General features: G+C 42.9%; 1 protein-coding gene across 4 annotated transcripts in view; it reads right to left on the bottom strand.

The window, feature by feature from the left end:
* The window catches only part of LOC140736796 (choline transporter-like protein 3), a 147,095-nt gene that overhangs the window by 90,424 nt on the left and 33,670 nt on the right, over nt 1-23,001 (bottom strand). For 3 of the 4 annotated variants that reach the window (XM_073062723.1, XM_073062725.1, XM_073062724.1), the window contains 2 exons: nt 9,772-9,914; nt 4,369-4,505 (listed from right to left, as the gene is read on the bottom strand). In XM_073062723.1, the coding sequence (XP_072918824.1) occupies nt 4,369-4,505; nt 9,772-9,914 (280 nt within the window). Of the gene's footprint in view, nt 1-4,368; nt 4,506-9,767; nt 9,915-23,001 lie in introns of those variants that run through there. The other variant, XM_073062726.1, reaches the window with a different exon arrangement.

Here is a 23,001-nt window from a genome sequence, read left to right as displayed (position 1 = left end):
ACAACCTAAGTATCTGCTGGGGGCAGCCCGCAAGTTTCACCACACATTCTTGCGCTAACACAGAACGCCCACAATGTTCAGCAGAACATAAGCAACAACAACAGCAAGGCATGCGCCCTTTCTGCCTCCCATCCACCCACCCATTCAAACACACAGACGAGCCTCCAAACCCAGCACAGTCCACCTCCTGGCATCCAACTTCCAGTCCCTGGTCTGAACTTGCGGACGTTGGGCCTCTATCTCCAAGGCAACCATTCCAGAGACTTCAACCATTGGACTTTGACGTCCGGATTCGCTGGTTTGGGCTTTGACCTTCAGTATTGTCCCCAGGACTCGGGACTCCAAACACCTCCTCGTCACCATCTGAAATTATGCCAACAATAGTTATGTCATTGGCAAATTTATAGATGGTGTTTGAGCTGTGCCCAGTCACACAGTCATGGGTGTAGAGAGTAGTGAGTTAAGGATGCATCCTTGAAGTCCGCCAGTTTTGATCGTCAGCAAGGAGGAAATGTTATTTCCAATCCGCACCGACTGATCAGAATTATGGATCATTGGTATCTCTTTTGGGGAAGGTACGACCTGTAGAAAAAGGATGGGTTACACCTAAACCCATGGGGGGGACCAATATCCTTGCGGGTAGGTTTGCTAGAGGTGTTTGGGATGGTTTACACTAATTTGGCAGGGGGATGGGAACTAGACTGATAGTGCTGAGGATGGGGTAGTTGGTTTACAAACAGAGGCAGTACGTAGTGAGACTGCCAGCAAGGAGAGGCTGGTGATAGGGCATATCGCAGTCAAAAGGCTGAGCTGCAATGTAAGAGGTGGACAAAATCAAAAAGGGTGAATACAGGGCTGAAGGTGTTATATTAGAATGCACGCAGTATATGGAATAAGGTAGATGATCTTGTAGCACATTTACAGATTGGCACGTATGACATTGTGGGCATCACTGAATTTTGGCTGAAAGATTATAGCTGGGAGCTTAACATCCACGGACACACATTGTATTGAAAAGACAGGCTGGTACGTAGAGGGGTGGCGTGGTTCTGTTGGTAAAAAAACAAAACCAAATCATTAGAACAAGGTGACATAGGATCAGAAGGTGTTGAATCATTGTGGGTAGAGCGAAGAAACTGCAAGTGAAAAGATACTGTTGAGAGTTACATACAGACCCTCTAACTATAGTAAAGATATGGTCTACAAATTACAATAGGAGATAGAAAATGAATGTCAAAAGGGCAATATTACGATAGTCATGGGGGAAAATTCAATATACAGGTAGATTGGAAAACTAGGTTGGAGCTGGATCAAGAGGGGGAATTTCTGGAATGCCTACGAGATGGGTTTTTTAAGAACAGCTTGTGGTTGAGCCAACTAGGGAATCAGCTATGCTGGACTGGGTATTGTCCAATGAACAAGAATGGATTAGAGAGCTTAAGGGAAAGGAACTCACCCTGCAGTTTGAGGAGGAGAAGCTAAAGCCAGATGTATCAGTACTACAGTGGAGAAAAGGGAATTACAGAGGCATGAGAGAGGAGTTGGTCAGAATTGATTGGAAAAGGACATTGGCAGGGATGACAACACAGCAGCAATGGCTGGAAATTCTGGAAGCAATTCAGAAGGCACAGGATATATATAGTACATCCCAAAGAGGAAGGAGAGGGACAAGGAATTGGTGGATGAACTGAATGAGTATTTTACATCAGTTTTCATTGTGGAAGACACTAGCAATATGCTGGAAGCTTGAGAGTGTCAGGGGGCGGAAGTGAGTGAAGTTGCCATTATTAGGGAAAAGGTTCTTGGGAAACTGAAAGGTCTGAAAATAGATAAGTCACCTGGACCAGATGTTGTACACCCCAGGGTTCTGAAAGAGATGGCTGAAGAGATTGAGGAGGCATTAGTAATAATCTTTCAAGAATCAATTGACTCTGACATGGTTCTGGAGGAATGGAAAATTGCGAAGTCTCTCCACTCTTCAAGAAGAGAGAGAGGCAGAAGAAAGGAAATTATAGGCCAGTTAGTCTGACCTCAGTGGTTGGGAAGATGTTGGAGTTGATTATTACGGATGTGGTTTTGGGATACCTGGAGGCACATGATAAAATAGGCCATCGTCAGCATGGTTTCCCTAAGGGAAAATCATGCCTGACAAATCTGTTGGAACTCTTTGAAGAAATAACAAACAGGACAAAGGAGAGTTGGTGGTTGTTGTGAACTTGGATCTTCAGAAGACCTTTGACAGGTGCCACACATGAGGCTGCTAAACAATTTAAGAGACCTTGGTATTACAGGAAAGATACTAGACTGGATAAATCATTGGTTGATTAGCAGGAGGGAAACAGCAGGAATAAAGGCAGTCTTTTCTGACTGGCTGCTGGTGACTAGTGGTGCTTCACAGGCGTCTGTGTTTGAATGGCTTCTTTCTACGTTCTATATTAATGATTTGGATGACAGAATTGATGGCTTTGTGGATGATAAAAAGATAGATGGAGGGGTAGGTAGTTTTGAGGAAGTAGAGAGACTACAGAAGGACTTAGACACTTTTCTAAATGGAGAGAAAATTTGAAAATTTTCGGTGCAAAGGAATTTGACAGTCCTTGTGCAGTATTCTTTAAAGGTTAATTTTCAGCATTGAGTTGGTGGTGAAGAAGGCAAATGCCATGTTAGCAGTCATTTCAAGGGAACTAGAATATAAAAGCAAGGATGTAATGTTGAGGCTTTATGAAGCACTGGTGAGGCCTCAGAGTATTCTGATATGTTAACACTAAGGAATTAAAAGCTGCTGGTCATCTCTGTCTCCGTTCCCTTAATGTGGACTGGGAGTAGAAGTACAACCAGGTGACTGGACTTGCCACAGTGTTGTCATGGGATGGCATGGTAAGCATTCTTGCTGGTGGTGTTACAGTGGTCAAGTGTGTTTGGCTCCTCTGGTTCCACAGGTGATATGTTGGTGGCAGTTGCTCAGAGACTTCTTCAAGCTGGCCTAGTTAAAATTTCCCGCAATGATAGGGAAAACATCAGGTTGTGCAGTTTTGTGCCTGCTGATTACATTGCTCAGCTCCTCCAGTATCTGTCTGATGTAGGCCTGAGATGGAACAGAGGCAAGGAGGAATTTTTTTAGTTAAAAGTGTAGTAAAGATTGCTTTGTCACAGAACATGATAGAGGGCAAGTTCGTGGGTACACTTAAGACGGAAGTTGATTGTTTCCTGATCAGTCAGGGAATCAAAGGATATGGTGAGAAGGCAGGTGTATGGGGTTGAATGGGATCCGAAATCAACCATAATGGAATGGCGGACTAGAGTCGATGGGCTGAATGGTAAATTCTGCTCCTAAGTCTTTTGGTCTTATGGAATGCATACTGCTACTAGGATGATGGGTGGAAAACTCTCTCAGCAGATAAAAGAGACGACATTTGACCACTAGATGTTCCAGGTGTGGTGAGTAGAATTGAGACAGAATCGCCAACATTTGTGCACCATGTTGAGTTAATCATAAAGCATATTCCACCTCCTCTGCCTTTAAAAGACTGGATCATCTTTGTGGAGAATCATGAAGCCATTGAGCCGCTGTACTGAATCCAAAATGGCGGGGGATAGCCATGTTTCCATGAAGCAAAGTACACAGCAATCCCTGATGTCCCTCTGGTTCAGCAATCTTGCTCAGACATCTTCGATTTTATTTTCCAGAAACTGTAGTTCACCAGCAGGGTAGTCAGGAGAGGAAGTCTAAAGCCACAACATCTCCGTTGTACCTTTTCAATGGTGCAGCAGTGATACAACATTCTTTTCTTAAAGGGGATCTGCACTTGCGACCCAAGTCTGCTGTCCAAGATTCATTGATTTTCCCTATTGATAGATTTTTTTAATCGTCTTAAAACAATGCTGCTTACCGAAGTACCCACGGCGGTGACTGTGGATTTCAGTTGCAGTAGTCCTAATGGGAATGTTTGATGATGAGTGGAAAGAGTCACCACTTAATGGCACCATCTTACATGGAAGTAACATCTTACCTCCAAGTGTGGTCTAACCAGTGTTTTACACGACTTCATGATGGGCAATAAATGGTTATACCAACGATACCCAGAGGAGATGAGTGAATTTTAAAGCTATTGTGAATCTGTCAGACTTCACTCAGAGAAGGGTATCAACACAGTGCAATTTTGAACAGCTGAGAAGCACAGGTACATTTAAAGAAAATATAAACAAGTTCACAAATAAAATAAGCTCAAAGCAATATAGGAAATGAGGAGTCAAAAGCAGATTATTTGGCTGCTGTGGATCAGAGACACTGCTCAGTATCAGCCAGTTAAACACAGTGCCTGCTCCCTGTGTGATAAATCTGATATATTGCTGGGTAAACATGCATACCATTATTCTGAGCAAAAAGCTTTATCTCTTCCAGATCATTCAGTTGCTCCTGAGGACAGCTGGATACACAAATCGACAGTGAATTTATTTTATGGTCCGTGAAGTCCATGTTGCAGGTGTTCAGGAAGAAGACGTATCTATTTGAAAATAAAACACCACATTAATGAGCGAAAAATTAAAAGTGCAGTCCAGAGCCAGATGAGCTGGTCAGGGAGTGAGATTGTTAGTACAGCATTCGGTTAACGTTCAAAGCAAATTTATTATCAAAATATGTATAAGTTACTACATAACACCTTGAAATCCATTCTCTTACAGGCATTTACCAGGAAAAAGAAACACAATAGAATTTTATTGAAAAACTAGACCTAAACAAAGACTGACAAGACAAACTGTACAAATAAAATCAATACTGGGAAGATGAGTTGTAAAAAGTCCTCGAAAACGAGTTTGTAGATCGTAGGATCAGTTCACAGTAATGGCGAATGAAATTATTCACAGTGGTTCGGGAGCTTGAAGGATGTAAGGTAATACTGTTCCTGGTAGTGTGGGACCAACCTCCTTCCCATTGGCAGCATCAAGAAGAGGGCGTGGCCCGGATGGTGGGGATCTTTGATGATGTACGTTGCTTTCTTGTGGCAATGCTCATTTCAACGTACACACTGGTGGGGAGAGCTTGGCCTGTGATGGGCTGGTCTGTACCCAGCGCTTTCTCTAGCCTCCTCCATTCCTGGGCATTAGTGTTTCCATACCAGATCATGATGCAACCAGTGGGGATACTCTCTATTGGAGTTCGTCAAAATTCTTGGTGACATGCCAAATCTACACAACTTCTAGGAAAGTCAGGGCACTGCTGTGATGACACTTACGGATCCTTTGATATGTTAACACTTTGAAACTTAAAGCTGTTGACCCTCTCCACCTCTGTTCCCCTAATGTGTACTGACTCATGGACCTTCAGCTTCTTCCTCCTGTAGTCGATAATCAGCTTTTTGGTTTGTTGGCTCCATTCATCTAGATTTTCAAATCTCCCCCCTAATTAGTCACAACCTTTGATTTGGCTAACAACAGTGATGTCACAAGTTGCTGGAAGAACTCAGCAGGTCAGGCTGTATGGAACTGAACAAACTGAACAAACAGTCAATGTTTGTTCATTTCCAGGGATGCTGCCTGACCTGTTGAGTTCCTCCAGCATTTTGTGTACGTGGCTTTGAATTTCTAGCATTTGCAGAATTTTTTGTGTTAGTGGTGTAATTAGCAAACTTAATTAGAGTGCTGGAGCTGTACTGAACCACACAATTGTAAGGATAAATGAGTGGAACAAGCGACTAAGCACACAGCCCTGTGGTGTAACTGTGCTGATGTGAGTGTGAAGGAGATGCTGTTGCTAATCCATAATAATCCATGTAATTTTCCTTAGCAGGCTGTAATGACTGCAGTTTACATACTGCGAAAGGCAGATGTTAAGCAAGCACTTGATGTATTGAGGGCCATGATTAGCAATAAAGAAAGAACCTACCCTGATGCCTTTCAAATCATTATCAGGACTTCAATCAGGCTTCTTTGAAGAAATCTGTGTCTCACTATCATCAACACACCACCTGCAGCACCAGGGGTTCCAACACACTTGACCACTGCTACACTACCATAAGGAATTCCTACCATCTCATGTCTAGACTGCTAAAGAACAAAGCTCTAGAGGTAAGGGCAATAAAGAGGTGATCACAGGAGGCAGAGAAGCAGCTAGAGACTGCTGAGAGTCAGTGGTCTGGGCCATGTTCAAGAACTCATAAGAAGATCGGAACAGTATGCCATAGACCTTATAAAGCCAGTCAGGGATGAGTTTTCCCCATCCAGAAGCCCTTGATGAACAAAGAGATCCGCAGTCTGCTGAGGACCAGATCAGTGGCATTCAGGTCTGGCAACTAAGTAGGTCCAAGTATGACTTTCCGAAAGCCATCTCACTTGCAAAGTGGTAATTGTACTTGAGCCACAGAAGGATGCTTGACAGGGTTGGCAGGAGTGGAATGCTATCTCTTCTTACAAAATAAAACAAGCAAAATACGTGACAACTAATTTCGTTCACAAATGAGCTCAATGCCTTTTATGATGGACTTGACTGACAATGGGAGCACCTTCATGAATTCCATGATTTGGTCTCTGAGGATGACATGACAGGAGGGTGAAACCATGGAAAGCCTAGGCAGGGAACCTGGCTGAGAACTGAAGACCTATGCTGACCAACTGGCAGGAGTGTTCACCGATACCTTTAACCTCCCACTTCGGCAGTCTGAGGTACCCACCTGCTTCAAGTAGGCTTCAATTATACCGGTGCCCAATTACTAACTGGTAACCTGCCTGAATGAGCATCATCCAGTAGCACTTACATCCACGGCAATGAAGTTCTTTAAGAGGTTGGTCATGAAACATATCAACTCCTGCCCAAGGAGTGACTTGAATCCATTCCAATTGGCCGAATGTCACAACAGGTCAACAACAGATGCTATTTCATTGGCTTTTCACTCAACCCTGGAACATCTGGACAGTAAAGATGCATACATCAGGAAGCTCTTCATTGACTTCAGCTCTGCATTCTACACTATCATCCCCTCAAAACTAATCAATAAACTTCAAAACCCAGCATCTTGACTCTTGATTTCCTTACATGCTGACCCCAGTCATTTTTGATTAGCAACAACATCTCCTCCACAATTCCCATCAGCACAGGAGCAACACAAGGCTCTCTGCTCTACTCGCTTTATGCTTATGACTGTGAGGCTAAAGTTAGCTCTAATGTCATATTTAAGTTTTCTGGAGACACCACTGTTGTTGGCCAAAAAAGTTGTGACAATTCATCATGGAGGAAGGTTGAAAATCTGGCTGAAATAGTGTCGCAACAACATTGTCTCACTCAACATCAGCAAAACCAAAGAGCTAATTATTGACTACAGGAGGAGGAAATCGGGGATCAGAAGTGAACAGGGTCCACAACTTTAAATTCCTCAGCATTATCATTTCAGAAGAACAGAAGGTCCAGCAAGTAAATGCCGTTACAAAGAAGGCACGACAGTGCCTCTATATTCTGAGAAGTTTGCGAAGCTTCGGCATGTCATCTGAAATTTTAACAAACTTCTATAGATGTGTGGTGGAGAATATATTATCTGGTTGCATCATGGCCTAATGTGGATACACCAATGCCTGATTGGAAAAGTCTACAAAAAGTATTGGATACAGCCCAGCCCATTATGGGTAAAGCCCTCCCCACAATTGAGCAAGCACTGTCGTAGCATAAGCTAATTGCATTTATTCTGCCGCTCATCAACTCCCTCCAGACAATTATATAATTCACGGGCAGGTTAGTTGTAACTTACTAACCTGCATAAATCACAACATGGGAGGAAATTATCGGGCCTTGGTGAAATCCATGTGGTTACAGGTTGAACATGCAAATAACACACAGGCAGCCCAGGTTCCCAAGGCCACTGAGTCACGAGGCAGCAGCACTACCAGCTGCACCACCACGGTGCCTTTACCTGTCAGCCCCGTGACAAAACGTGAGCACATAATATTACGGACATTTCATGGTAGTACAGAGAAAATGCTGCACTAGTAACACTGTAAAGTTTGGGGTAGTTGATTTTCCTTTTACAAGACCATCAAACAGTTTCCAAAGAATAGCTTTTCAGGAACTACCTTCTAAGTTCACTGCCTCCTGAACGTGACAACACAAGCAGATAGAGAGGCAAAGGAAGTGTATGGCATGCCTTCATCAGTCGGGACACTGAGTATACAATTTAGAAAGTCATATTGCAACTGTATAAAACTTTGGACCATATCGGAATATCGTATGCTGTTCTGGTCGTTCTATCACAGCAAAGATGTGGAGAATTTGGACAGAATGCAGAAGAGGTTTACCAGGGAGATAATTAAAAAAATGCTGGAGGAACTGGGTAGATTTGGGAGCATCTATGGAGGGAAATAGTCAATGGACGTTTCAGGTTGAGACCCATCTGGAGTGATGAAGCATCCCAACTCGAAACTGACTGTCCATTTTCCTCCATAGAGCCTGCCAACCTGCTGAGTTCCTCCAGCGTCTTGTTTTTTGGCTCCAGATCCCAGCATCAGCAGTCTCTTGTGTTTAACAGGATGTGACTGGATTAGAAAGTATTAGATATAAGGAGAGTCTGGACAAAATGGATTGTTTTCTTGAAGTAAACATCACCAATAGCACTTACTGGTCCAACCACACTGCAAGCTTGGACATTCTTCCTTCTGCCCCATCCCATCAGGCAGAAGGCACATATCCTCAAGCTCAAGAATACCTTCTATCTCACTGTCAAAAGACTATTGGACAGTTCCCTAGCATGATAAGATAGATTCTTCATTTCACAATCTCACTCATTATGACCTTGCACCTTATTGTCTACCTGAGCAGCAGTTTCTCAGTAACTGTAACACTTCTACACTGTTATTGCTTAGCTTGTGCTGCCTCAATGGACTGTTGTAACAAATTGATCTGTATGCAAGACAAGCTTTTCACTGTACATCAGTACATATGACATTAATACACCAATTTACCAACTTTCTCTGGGACACCAGAAGCTGAGGGGTGACCTGCTAGAAATATATAAAATGATGAGAGGTACAGGAAGGGTTGGGTGATGGGTGGAGTTACATCTCTACTGAAGGAGATGTAAGGTGTTCCATCCCTCCGCTAGCCTGCAGATCACCCTGGGGGAAAGTGTAGCACCTGCTTATCCCCCTGATCAGGGTCATGTGAAGCCAAGGGAGCAAGTGGTGGATGGTTGGACGAGCAGCTGGTGCATATCGCAAGTCCTGGTTATGCGACCACTGATGCCAAGCAGACAATTTCTGAAGACAATTGATAATGGCTGGAGTCACCCGTCTTGTAAAGACATTGCTCAGAAGGCGGCAATGGCAAACCACTTCTGTAGATTTGCCAAGAACTATTATGGTCATGAGACCATGATTGCTTACACCATACAACACGGCATATAATGATAATGACAGGTAGGGGATTGTTTTCCTCCAGGTTGGAAATATCAAATATTAGAGGGTACAGGTTTCAGGTAAGAGGGGGAATGTTTGAAAGAGATGCATGGGGTAAGCTTTTTAGACAGAGAGTGGTAGATGCATGAAACACATTGCCAATAGTGGTGGAGAAAACAGACCTAATCGTGACACTTAAGAGGTACGTGAGCATGCAAGGAATGATGGGATATTGATTATATGCCAACTGATTGGTTTAATCTAACTTGGCCAGACATAATGGGTCAAAGGGCCTTTTCCTAAGGTGTACTGTTCCTCGTGATCTCTGATAAATTGCCAAATTTGTTTACTTAACTGTACCATGCATGAGAGGAATATCCTTTAATAGTTACCCACTTTCTGCTGGTCATGTCTTGTCCAGACAGTGAGGCCCCCTTAATAGGCGAGTTTTTCCTTCCACAAATATTTCCATAGCTGTCATATCCAAAGATCAGCCTTTCTGCGGCACCGACGGTCACAGCATAACCAGCTATAAACACCTGGATGGGAAGATGACAAAGCCAGAATATTGTCAATAAAGATGCAAAGTAGGAACTTAGCTACTCAGGAGCTCCAAAATATATATGATAAATATGCACTCTATACCATAAATGTTTTGAAACAAATACAACACAATTCACATATTTAAAAAAAAGGAACATGACAAACCACACATTCTCTTGCTTATTAACTGTTATATCACTGGCACTTAGGGCAACAATGAAAGTTCTCCATTTCTGGCAGTGTGCAGGGTTCCATCATTGCATCAGTAGCTTCTTCTCGGTTTCCACTACTGTCAGTCATAAGACCATAAGACATAGGAGCAGAATTAGACCATTCAGCCCATTGCATCTGCTCCACTATTCCATCATGGCTGATCCTGGATCCCACTCAACCCCATACACCTGACTTCTTGCCATATCCTTTGATGGCCTGACCGAACAGGGAATGATCAACTTCCGCTTCAATTATACCCATGGACGTGGCCTCCACCAGAGTCTGTGGCAGAGCATCTACAGATTCACTACTCTCTGGCTAAAAGAATACCTCCTTACCTCTGTTCTAAAAGGTCGCCCCTCAATTTTGAGGCAGTGCCCTCTAGTTCTGGATACCCCCACCATAGGAAACATCCTCTCCACAACCCGCAGTCCTTTCAACATCTGTAGGTTTCAATGAGATCCCCTGCATTCTTCTAAATTCCAGTGAGTACAGACCCAAAGCTGCCAAACGCTTCTCACATGTTAACCCCTTCATTCTTGGAATCATCCCTATGAACCTCTTCTGAACTCTCTCCAATAAGAAAACATCCTTTCTGTGATATTGGGCCCAAAACTGTTGACAATACTTCAAGTATTGACTAGTATCTTATAAAGCGTCAGCACTATTTCCTTGTTTTTATATTCTATTCCCCTTCAAATTAATGCCAACATTGCATTTACCTACTTTACCACATTCTCAACCTGTAAATTAACTTTCCGTGACTCCTGCATGAGGACTCCTAAGTCTCTTTGCACCTCTGATGTTTGAATTTTTTCCCCATTTCGATAATAGTCTACATTATTGTTCCTTTTACCAAAATGCATTATCATATACATCCCCACACTGTATTCTATCTGCCACTTTTTTGCCCATTCTTCAAATCGTCCAAGTCCAGCTACAATTGCATTGCTTCCTCAGCACGACCTATCCCTCCACCTATCTTTGTATCATTTGCAAACTTTGCCACAAAGCTATCAACTCCATGATCTAAATCATTGACCAATAATGTGAAAAGTAGTGGTCCCAATACTGACCCCTGAGAAACACCACTAGTCACTGGCAGCCAACCAGAAAAGGCCCCTTTTATTCCCACTCGCTGCCTCCTGCCTGTCAGCCATCCCACTATCCATGCCAGTATCTTTCCTGTAATGCCATAGGATTGTATTTTGTTAAGCAGCCTCATGTGTAGCACCTTATCAAATGCCTTCTGAAAATTCAACTAAATGACATTCACAACCTTTCCTTTGTCCAAACTGCTTGTTATTTCCTCGAAGAACTCTAACAGATTCATCAGGCAAGATTTCCCCTGACAGAAACAGTGCTGACTTTGACATATTTTATCGTTAGTCTCCAAGTACCCTGAAGGCTCATCTTTTTTTATTTGTAATTTAATTTTTTATTGCAGCTCATCATCAAACAAACATTTCCATAAGATGTATTTCAGACATTGTACATATATATCATATAATCATATATATCACAAATCTCCACAAAGTATTTATCTGAGGTATACACTTATAGAAAAGAGCAGAAAGAAAAAACAAGCAAAAGGAAAAAACTATGTACAAGTAGGGAGTGATTTTTTTTTTACAACATATTCATTGATTTGTGAGAATAAAATCAGGCCTATGAAGCATTATGTAGTTAAACCATTTTTCCCAGTATGAATCAAATTGTTCCAGCTTATGATTAACAGATGCTGTTATCTTCTCCATTTTGTAAATGTCCATTGTAATTTCCATCCATGCATTTGAAGTTGGGCTCTCCTGTGATAACCATTTCCTAGTAAGAGTCCTTTTACCAGCCACCAACAGTATATTCATTAATAATGGACTCCAACTCTTTCCAAACCTCTGGGGTTAAGCTAACTGGCCTATAATTTCCTTTCTTTTGCTTTGCTCCCTTCTTAAAGAGTGGAGTGACATTTGCAATTTTCCATTTCTCCAGGACCATGCCAGAATCAAGTGATTCTTGAAAGATCATGACCAATGCATCTGTTATCTCTTCAGCAACCTCTCTCAGGACTCTAGGATGTAGTCCATCTGGTCCAGGTGACTTATCTACCTTAAGCTCTTTGAGATTTCCTAGTACTTTTTCCTTTGTGATAGCAATGGTACTCACTCCAGCTCCCATACACTCATGAACATCTGGCATACTGCTAGTGTCTTCCACAGTGAAGACAGATGCAAAGTACCCATTAGGTTAATCTGTCATTTCTTTGTCTCTCATTACTACCTCACCAACATCATTTTCCAGTGGTCCAATATCAACTCTCACCTTCATTTTACTCTTTATATAACTGAAAAATTTTAGTGTCCTGCTTTATACTATTGGCTAGTTTGCCCCTGTATTTTAACTTTTCCCATCACGCAAATCCCAGCTTGAGACTCAGGAATACCGTCACACTGAAATGTAGAAGGCTTCTTCTTCGGTGTATCTGTAACAATTCTGTTTTACCAGTCGGGGCTGTTAACTCTGAGCTAGACCCCCAAACCTGGAGGACCAGTGGAGCACGGTTAGCCTGGCCTCCACGCTTTGACCTGTCTGGCATGGGTGACCCTACCAAGAGCCAAAGCATAAAGCCCTGACTCTAGCCAACATGGCTCTCCGGGTCATTGAGTATACAAGCCTGCAAGCCACGGTAAGGTTGTGGTTCGCTTGGAGGACATATGCAGTACAATCTTTCAACCACTGTTCTGCATTTGTTGCTGTATCTACCTGTATAGTATTTACTCTGCAAGTTTCGCACAACCAATTTCATTGCACCAATATATGCATGACAATAAACTAATCTGAATCTGTGTTTTAAAATGAATGCAATAAAATCTACCATACTATGATATATATTCATATATGAACAATTTCTTACACTGGGGAAGCACGACAGTGTGGCAGTTATTACTGAGACAGCGACTTGGGTTCAATTCCCATCACTGTCTGTAAGGAGTTCGTATGTTCTCTTTGTGACCATGTGGGTTTCCTCCAGGTTCTCTGGTTTTCTCCCAAACTCCAAAGCCAAATGAGATAGTAGATTAATTGGTCACATGGGTATTTATGTGGCTTGGACTCAGGGGCCAGAAGAGACTATCATTGTGCTGTATCTCTAAATAAAAGTAATAAATATTGAAATGAAAATTGAATGACTAGATTATTTTATCTCGTGCTCTACATGGTTACATATGCAACAAAAACCTTGCAGTTTTCACAGGGTTGCACCAAATGGCCACAACCCTGAGAAAGAAAGGAAATGGTTGTTTTTTTAAAATTCCAGTTAATACCATTTTTGAGATTAAAAGCCCAACTGTTTCAAGCAACAAATAACGCTGCTGAATAAATGCACAAAATGCCGGAGGAACTCAGCAGGTCAGGCAGCATCCATGGAGGCAAATGGGAGTCAACATTTTGGGTCGAGACTTGTGCATGCTGCTGGATAAATGCCACTTTAAAAATGATAAAGACTGAAGTAACGATAGTTAAAGATTGATGGGAGGTAGCAGGACAGTAGAATGAATATCTGATTGCTCCAATTAAAAGCAGCACAGATGATCTCGAAGTTGTCTTTAGTATTTTCTCCATTCGACTCCTGTTTGATAGTGTTGAAATACACTCAGCAACCACTCTGTCAGGTACAGGAGATGCTTCATAAAGTAGCTGCTGAGTGCATTTAGAGATGCTTTTCTGCACACCACTGTTGTAAGCTGTGGTTATCGGAGTTAGTTGCTTTCCTGTCAGCTTGAACCAGTCTGGCCATTCTCCTCTGACCTTTCTCATTAACAAGGTGTTTCCACCCACAGAACTGCTGCTCACTGGAAGTTTTCCCTTTGTTTTCATACCATTCTCTGTGCAGTTTTTTGTTAGCTGTTATTTTTTTTCTTTCGTATTGCACATTTAGAGCAGTAGGATGCCAGGCAGGAGAGCTTGAATGTTCCTCTTGCAGGATGTGGGAAGGCAGGGAGGCCTCCGGTGTCCCTGACAATGACACCTGCAAAAGTGCATCTACAAACCCCATTTCCAGAAAAGTTGGGATATTTTCCAAAATGCAATAAAAACAAAAATCTGTGATATGTTAATTCACGTGAACCTTTATTTAACTGACAAAAGTACAAAGAAAAGATTTTCGATAGTTTTATTGACCAACTTAATTGTATTTTGTAAATATACACAAATTTAGAATTTGATGGCTGCAACACACTCAACAGAAGTTGGGACAGAGTTAAAATAAGATTGAAAAGTGCACAGAATATTCAAGTAACACCAGTTTGGAAGACTCCACATTAAGCAGGTTAATTGGTAACAGGTGAGGTATCATGACTGGGTATAAAAGTAGTGTCCATCAAGGGCTCAGCCTTTGTAAGCAAGGACGGGTTGTGGCTCAGCCCTTTGTGTCAAAATTCGTGAGAGAATTGTTAGTCAGTTCAAAAGGAACATTTCCCAACGCAAGATTGCAGAGAATTTAGGTCTTTCAACATCTACAATACATAATATTGTAAAAAGATTCAGAGAATTCAGAGACATCTCAGTGCATAAAGGGCAAAGTCGGAAACCACTGTTGAATGCGCGTGATCTTCGAGCCCTCAGGCAGCACCGCCTAAGAAACCGTCATGCTACTGTGACAATTATAGCCACCTGGGCTCGGGAGTACTTCGGAAAGCCATTGTCACTAACACAGTCCGTTGCTGCATCCAGAAATGCAACTTGAAACTGTATTACGCAAAGAGGAAGCCATACATCAATTCCATGCAGAAACGCCGGCGAGTTCTCTGGGCCCGAGCTCGTCTCAGATGGACCGAAAGACTGTGGAACCGTATGCTGTGGTCAGATGAGTCCACATTTCAGCTAGTTTTCAGAAAAAAACGGGCATCGAGTTCTCTGTGCCAAAGATGAAAACGACCATCCTGATTGTTATCAGCGAAAGGTGCAAAAGCCAGCATCTGTGATGGTATGGGGGTGCATCAGTGCCCACGGCATGGGTGAGTTGCATGTATGTGAAGGTATCATTGACTCTGAGGCGTATATTAGGATTTTAGAGAGACATATGTTGCCATCAAGGCGACGTCTCTTCCCGGGACGTCCATGCTTATTTCAGCAGGACAATGCCAGACCACATTCTGCACGGGCTACAACAGCGTGGCTTTGTAGACACAGAGTGCATGTGCTTGACTGGCCTAATGCCAGTCCAGGTCTATCTCCTATTGAAAATGTATGGCGCATCGTGAAGAGGAGAATCAGACAACGGAGACCACGGACTGTTGAGCAGCGGAAGTCTTATATCAAGTAAGAATGGACAAAATTTCCAATTGCAAATCTACTACAATTAGTATCCTCAGTTCCAAAACGATTAAAAAGTGTTATTAAAAGGAAAGGTGATGTAACACAACGGTAAGCATGCCTCTGTCCCAACTTTTGTTGAGTGTGTTGCAGCCATCAAATTCTAAATTTGCGTATATTTACAAAATACAATTAAGTTGGTCAGTAAAACTATTGAAAATCTTTTCTTCGTACTTTTATCAGTTAAATAAAGGTTCACGTGATTTAACATATCACAGATTTTTGTTTTTATTGCATTTTGGAAAATATCCCAACTTTTCTGGAAATGAGGTTTGTAGTTGCAGCTTCTAACAGACCATGTTAAGGAGTTGGAGCTGGAACTGGATGAACTCCAGATCATTAGGGAGGCTGAGGGTTTGATAGACAGGACATACAGGGAGGTAGTTACACCCAAAGTGCAGAACACAGGTAACGGGGGGCCGTCAGGAGGTGGGGAAGGGGATAGGCAGAGTACCCCTGTGACTGTTCCCCTCAACAAAAGGTATACTACTTTGAATAGAGTTGAGGGGGATGACCAGGCAGTGGAAAGTCACAGCGGTCAGGACTCTGGCACTGAGTCTAGCTCTGTGGCTCAGAAGGGAAAGGGAGAAAAGAGGCTAGCTCTAGTGATAGGGGATTCATTGGTTAGGGGAACAGAAAGGAGGTTCTGTGGAGGAGAACAAGATTCCCAGATGGTACGTTACCTCCTGGTGCCAGGGTCAGGGACATTTCAGATTGAATCCACTTCACTCCACTGCAGATTGAGCAGTCAGAGGTCATGGTCCACAGTCGGTACCAATAACATGGGTAGGACTGGTGATGGCATGTTTCAAAGTGAACTCAGGGAGGTAGCTTAAAGGACAAGACCTCCAGGGTTTAGATCTCAGGATTGCTACCCATGCCATGTGCTCGTGAGGCCAGAACTAGGAAGATCATACATTTTAACATACAGATAAGGAGACTGTGCAGAAGGGAGGGCTTCAGAGTTTTGGATCATTGGGCTCTCTTCCAATGAAGTTCTGACCTGAACATAAGGGACAGTTTGCTCCCAAACTGGAGGGGACTAATATTCTAGGGAGAAGGTTTGCTGGTGCTGCATGGGGGTGGGGGTGGGGAATGCGAAACAGAGTACCAGAAGAGATAGTGGAGTGGTTGTGGAGAAAGATGTTGTTAAGTCTACATACAAAGTTAGAAATCGAAAGGTCAAGCATGAACCATAGTATCAGAACAGTTAGTGGACTGGTTGTGGAGAAAGATGGTGTTGACCTACATCCAATTCAGGATTCGGAAGTTTGGAGAGGAGGGGTCTTCAATCAGGTCCACTGACTGAGGATAAAAGGCAGAAATGGGTCATGGCAACATAATAGAGCTTTGACCAGCAACCAATTAAAGGAAGGCAGGGGCAACCACAGCGGCCATTGTCAGAGTGGACATAGTCAGAGTGGTGATCTTAAGGCTTTAGCTCTTCGAGGCTTCAGCAAAGAGAGGCTTCACTCAGAGAAAGCAAAGGAAAGAAAAGCTCCTTTTATTCTCTTCTTTATATCTGCTCAGCTAGGGCAGTAGGATGGCAGACAGGATAGTGAACTGCTCCTCTTGCAGGATGTGGGAAGGCAGTGTCCATGACAACTACAACTGCAAGCGGTGCTTCCAATTGCAGCTTCCAACAAACCACGTTAAAGAGTTGGAGCTGGAACTGGATGAACTCCAGTTCATTTGAGAGACAGAGGGGGTGATAGATAGGACATATAGAGAGGTAGTTACACCCAAGGTGCTGGTCACATGAGAGTTGGGGACAGTCAGGAAGGGGAAAGGGGTTAAAGAGCCAGTGCAGAGTACCCCTGTTGCCATCCCTCTCAAAAACAGTGTACCACTTTGGATACTGCTGGGGGGGGGGAATGACCTAACAGAGGAGAGTCGCAGTGGACAAGTCTCAGGCACTGAGTCTGCCTCTGTGACTCAGAAGGGAAGGGGGAAGAAGAGGCACACTGTGGTAATAGGGGTTTCGTTAGTTAGGAGAGTGGACAGGAGGTCCTGTGGGTGAGAACAAGATTTCCGGATGGCATATTGCCTCCCAGGTGTCAGGGTCCAGGATATCTCAGATCAAATCCTCAACATTCTCAGAGGATGAACAGTCAGAAGATGTGGTCCATGTAGGTACCAATGACATGGGTAGGACGAGTTACAAGTTTCTGCATAGGGAGTTTAGAGAGTTAGGTGCTAAGTTGAAGGGCAGGACCTCAGAGTTTCTACCCATGCCATGTGCCAGTGAGGCCAGGGCCAGGATGATTATACAGCTTAATACGTGGATAAAGAGTTGGCGTAGGAGGGAGGGCATAAGATTTATGGATCACTGGGCTCTCTTCCAGGGAAGCTGGGACCTGTCCAGAAGGGAAAGTTTGCACCTGAACTGGAGGGGCACTAATATCTTAGTGGGAAGGTTTGTTAATGTTGCATGGTGGGTTTTAAACTAGAGTTGCAGGGGGATGGGAATCAGAGTGATTCTGGAAGACTGGAAAATTGCAAATATCTCACCACTCTTCAAGAAGGGAGAGAGGTAGAAGAAAGGAAACTTTTGGCCAGTTAGTCTGACCTCAGTGGTTGGGAAGATGTTGGAGTTGATTAGCAAGGATGAGGTCTCAGGGTACTTGGAGGCATATGATAAAATAGGCCAGAGTCAGCATGGTTTCCTCAAGGGAAGATTTCACCTGACAAATCTGTTTGAATTCTTTGAAGAACTAACAAGCAGGATAGACAAAGGAGAATTAGTTGATGTTATGTACTTGGATTTTCACAAGGCCTTTGACAAGGTGCCACACATGAGGCTGCTTAACAAGCTATGAGCCCAGGGTATTACAGGACAGATTCTAGCATGGATAAAGCAGTGGCCAATTGGCAGGAGGCAAAGAGAGGGAATTAAAGGAACCTTTGCTGTCTGGCTGCCGGTGACTATTGCTCTTCCACAGAGGCCTGTGTTGGGGCCGATACTTTTTCATTATATGGCAATGATTTGGATAATGGACTTGATGGCTTTTTTGCAAAGTTTGCAGATGATATGAAGACAGGTGGAGTGGCAGGTAGTTGTGAGAGAGAGGCTACAAAAGGACTTAGATGAGGAGAATGGGCAAAGAAATGACAGATGAAATACAACACCGGAGAGTGTATGGTCATGCTCTTTGGTCGAAGAAATGAAAGGTTTGACTATTTTCTAAATGGAGAGAAAATACAAAAAACAGAGCTACAAAGGAACTTGTGAATCCTTGTGCAGGTGCAGGATTCCCTAAATGCTAATTTGCAGATGGAGTCTGTGGTGAGGAAGGCAAATGCAATGTTAGTATTCATTTCTAAAGGACTAGAATATAAAAGCAAGGATGTAATCGGGAGACTTCATAAAGCACTGGTGAGATATCACTTGGAGTATCGTGAGTAGGTTTGGGCCCCTTACGGGGAATGTGCTGAAATTGGACAAGGTTCAAAAGAGGTTAATTAACTTATTCTAGGATTGAATGGCTTATCATATGAAGAAGATTTGATGGCACTGGGCCTGAATTTGCTGGAAGTCATAAGAATGAGGGGTGACCTCATTGAAACCTATCAAATGGTGAAAAGCCTTGACAGATTGGATGTGGAGAGGATATTTCCTTTGGTGGTAGAGTCTAAGACCAGAGGACACAGCCTCAGAATACAGCGGTATCCTTTTTGAATGCAGATAGGGAGGAATTTCTTCAGCCAGAGTGGTGAATCTTTGGAATTCTTTGCCATGGGCAGCTGTGGGGGCCAAGTCTTTATGCATATTTAAGGTCAATAGATTCTTGATTGGTCAGGACATGAAGGGATTCAATGAGAAGGCAGGAAATTGGGGCTGAGAGGAAAATTGGATCAGAAGAGCCTATTCCTGCGCTGCAGCGTTCTATGACAATCCCAGGAAAATCAGCAGTTTCTAAGGTACTCAAACATCCCCGTCCGACACCAACAATCATTCCATGGTCAAAATCACATTACTTCCCCATTCTGATGTTTAGTCTGACCAACTACTGTCTTCATGTTTTTGTGCAGTGAGTTGATGCCACATGATTTGCATTAATGAGCAGGTGTACAGGTGTACCAAGTAAAACGGTCACTGAGTGTATATCAATGCAAAAAGACAAAATAATAATCAGAAATATGAGAAATGAAACAGATTGTATTTGTAGAGAGCCTTCGATATCCTCAGGACAAGGAAAGTAGCTTTGCTGCCAATGAGTTGAAAGTAGATAAAGGCGTTCGGTCCAATTCTGATGTAGGCAAAAGATAGAATATTGTCCTGGATCCTGCTCTTGAAATGTTGTGCCTGAGCAGCTTCTGTGGGTCATGGTGTACCAGGAACTGACCATCTTTGCAAATGACCCACAGCTGCAATTTGTTAAAAGCCGTAGCAGCTCCTGCTTTGCATATTAACACCCTCAAGCTGTGCTTGAGCATCCTCACTGGGGCACAGGTTCAAGACACACAAGTTATTATTCTATAGATTTATTGAATATGCCCATAAGAAAATGAATCTCAGGGTTGTTTATGGTGACATATATGTACTTCGATAATAAAATTTACTTGGAACTTTCAACTTTAAGCCATGACATCAACACGACAAAGCCAAAAATAGCAACCAAAACCGGCCTAACTCAACAATAACACTGGTTAAGTAGTGCTGAAAGGCGTGCCAGAAACATAGCCAGAAAGGAAACTTGTACAGAGCAACCCAGACATTCTGTTCTGCGAAAGTCCTCGACCTGCAACATAAAGTCTGCTCCATTTCCACAGAGGTTTGACTTACTGAGCACTTCCAGAACCTTCGACTTAGATTCCAGAAATTTCCCTTGCATGTTTTGCAAGTAGGGGCAGGCACAGATGTGTGTACGCATGTGAGACGGAATACATGTCTGAGCAGGCTTTGACAGAACTCAATATTTTTGGAGAAACAGCTAAAGATTAGCTATATTTGTCACACTTACATCAAACTAAACTTCAAATTTCGAAGTAAATTTACTATGAAAGTACATATGTCACCATATACAACCCCAAGATTCATTTTCTTAGGACAATCAGAGTAAATACACGAAACAACAGAAACAATGGAAGACTGCAGAAGATGGACAACAACCAAGTGCAAATACATAAAGAAAGAGAAGAAAGAAATGACAGTAATAAATAAATAAGCAATAAATATAAAGAACATAAAATGAAGAGTCATTAAAGGAGAGTCCATAGGTTGTGGGAACAGTTCTGCGATGAGGTGAGTGAAGGTCAGTGAAATTAACCCCTCTGGTTTAATAAAATGCTGCTTCATACAGTGAAATGCATCACTTTCATCAACTCAGCGAGGAATGATTTGGGCAGCCCACAAGTGTCACCACAGTTACCTCGGCAACACAGCATGTCCACAACTCACTGACCCCATTGGAAGGTGTGAGAGAGCTGGAGCACCTGGAGGCAACCCACAAGGTCACTTGCTTATGGCTCTTAATGTTAAAAAATGTGTGGGTGTGTCTCTAGAACCTCAGATTTATTGTGAGGTGACTAAGGAGCCACTCCTCATTTACCTGACCACGAGTGCAAATGAGTGTGTAAACGTTGTGGAATTTTACTTTGGTGCCTTGATGCACATCTGGGAATAAGAATCCAAAGATGAAAAAAGTCTCTTTTAATGGAGCGTTGTGATCAATTGTTTTCAAAAACCAGTATCACAGCTAATGCTCCTCAGACCCACAATAAACTACAGAAAGTTGTGAATGGAGCCCGGTCCATCAAACAAAGCACCCTGCCCTCCATTGACTCTGTCTGTACTTCCCACTGCTTCAGAAAAGCAGGCTACATAATCACAGACCCTTCCCACTGTGGTCATACTTGCTTCTCACCTCTCCCACTGATCAACGCATACCTGAGAGCACATACCAGAAGCCTCAAGGATAGCTTCTATTTCACTGTTATCTATCCCTTGAATGGACATCTCATATGCTGAAAGATAAATTCTTGATCTTCCAATCTACCCCCCTGAGGCTCTTACACTTCAATTGTCCATGTCACTCTCTCTGTAACTGCAACACTGCATCCTTCATCCTGTTGCCTTTAACCATCTTGATGTCCTTATCTCAGGCAAGCTGTCTGCACAGCCCACAAACAAAAGCTCTTCACAGTATCAGATACAAGAGAGTTTTCAGATGCTGGAAATCATGAGCAACACACAAAAAATGCTGGTGAAACTCAGCAAGTCAGGCAGCACCTACAGAGGGGAAATGAACAGTCGACATTTTGAGCTGGGACCCCTGACCAGGACTGGAGAGGAAGGGGGCAGAAGCCAAATAAGAAGGTTGGGGGGGGGGGTGGAGGGGAGGAGAACAAGCTGGCCAGTGATAGATGAGTGCTGGCGAGGGGGAAGGTAGGTGGGTGGGGGGAGAGTTAATAATATGAGAAGATGGGAGGTGATAGATGGAAGAGGTAAGGGCAGAAAGAGGAAGAATCTAATCGGAGAGGACAGGGGACATGGAATAATGGGAAGAAGGTGGTGAACCAGAGGGAGGGGATGCACAGGTCATGATGGTGGGGAAGGTGAAGAGACGGGTGAGAGGGGCACTAGAATGAGTGAAAACACAAAAGTGGTAGGGGTGGGGGTTAAAATGGAGGGGAGTGGTTACCGGAAGTTAGAGAAATGGATGTTCATGCCATCAGGTTTGAGATAACCTAGATGGAAAATGAGGTATTGATTCAATCTGCATTTGACTTCATCATGGCAGCAGAGGAGGCCCTGGACAGACATTTTGGTGTGGGGATGAGTAAACTGTAATTAACTAATTGATTATGGATTCTGGGGTACGTCTTATCCTCAGTATTCACTACCAATACAGTACAAGTGAATACATATTGATACAAACACATCACATCATCTTTCAAGCATTACAGGGACCAGATCATTGCAACTACCATTCTAACATCAGACATAGGAGCCCAGCAGTGGTGTGCTAATTTCCTGCATCTTCCATCAGTTATCACCCAATGAAAACTGCCCAGGTTAAATGTGACACAACCTGAGCAACTCTATTAAAGGGAGATGAACAGCTTTACGTGAAAGATGCATGTAATGCACATTTAATTAAAATCAATTTATTTAAAAGTGATTATTTTGTTTTAAAAATGTTTCCCATGACCTCTAGAAGACCATCTCATGTGCAAAGTGGGAATTCCAGACTAAACTTGAAGCACAGAGGGATGCCTGACAACTCTGACAGGGCTTGGGTGCCATCACTTCCAAAAAGCAAAACCAAATGACATAAATGTCAAGATGTTCACTCCCTGATGAGCTCGATGCCTTTTATGCTTTCTGTCAGGGAGTATTCTGGAGTTATATAAATACAGCAGATATTAATTCAAGCATGAGTCAATCTTCAGTTGTTAAGGTAAATTGCAAGCAGTAAATTCAAATTAAAGGTGCACCTTTGCAAATAAACAATTCTGCCTTTGCAGCACAGACTAAAGGATATGGTTTGCAAAATG

Source organism: Hemitrygon akajei, chromosome 12 (genome assembly GCF_048418815.1).
Source record: "Hemitrygon akajei chromosome 12, sHemAka1.3, whole genome shotgun sequence".
In the NCBI taxonomy this organism is placed as follows: Eukaryota; Metazoa; Chordata; class Chondrichthyes; order Myliobatiformes; family Dasyatidae; genus Hemitrygon; species Hemitrygon akajei.
Note: the sequence above shows the minus strand (reverse complement) of the source record. Positions and strands in the feature narration are given on the sequence as shown.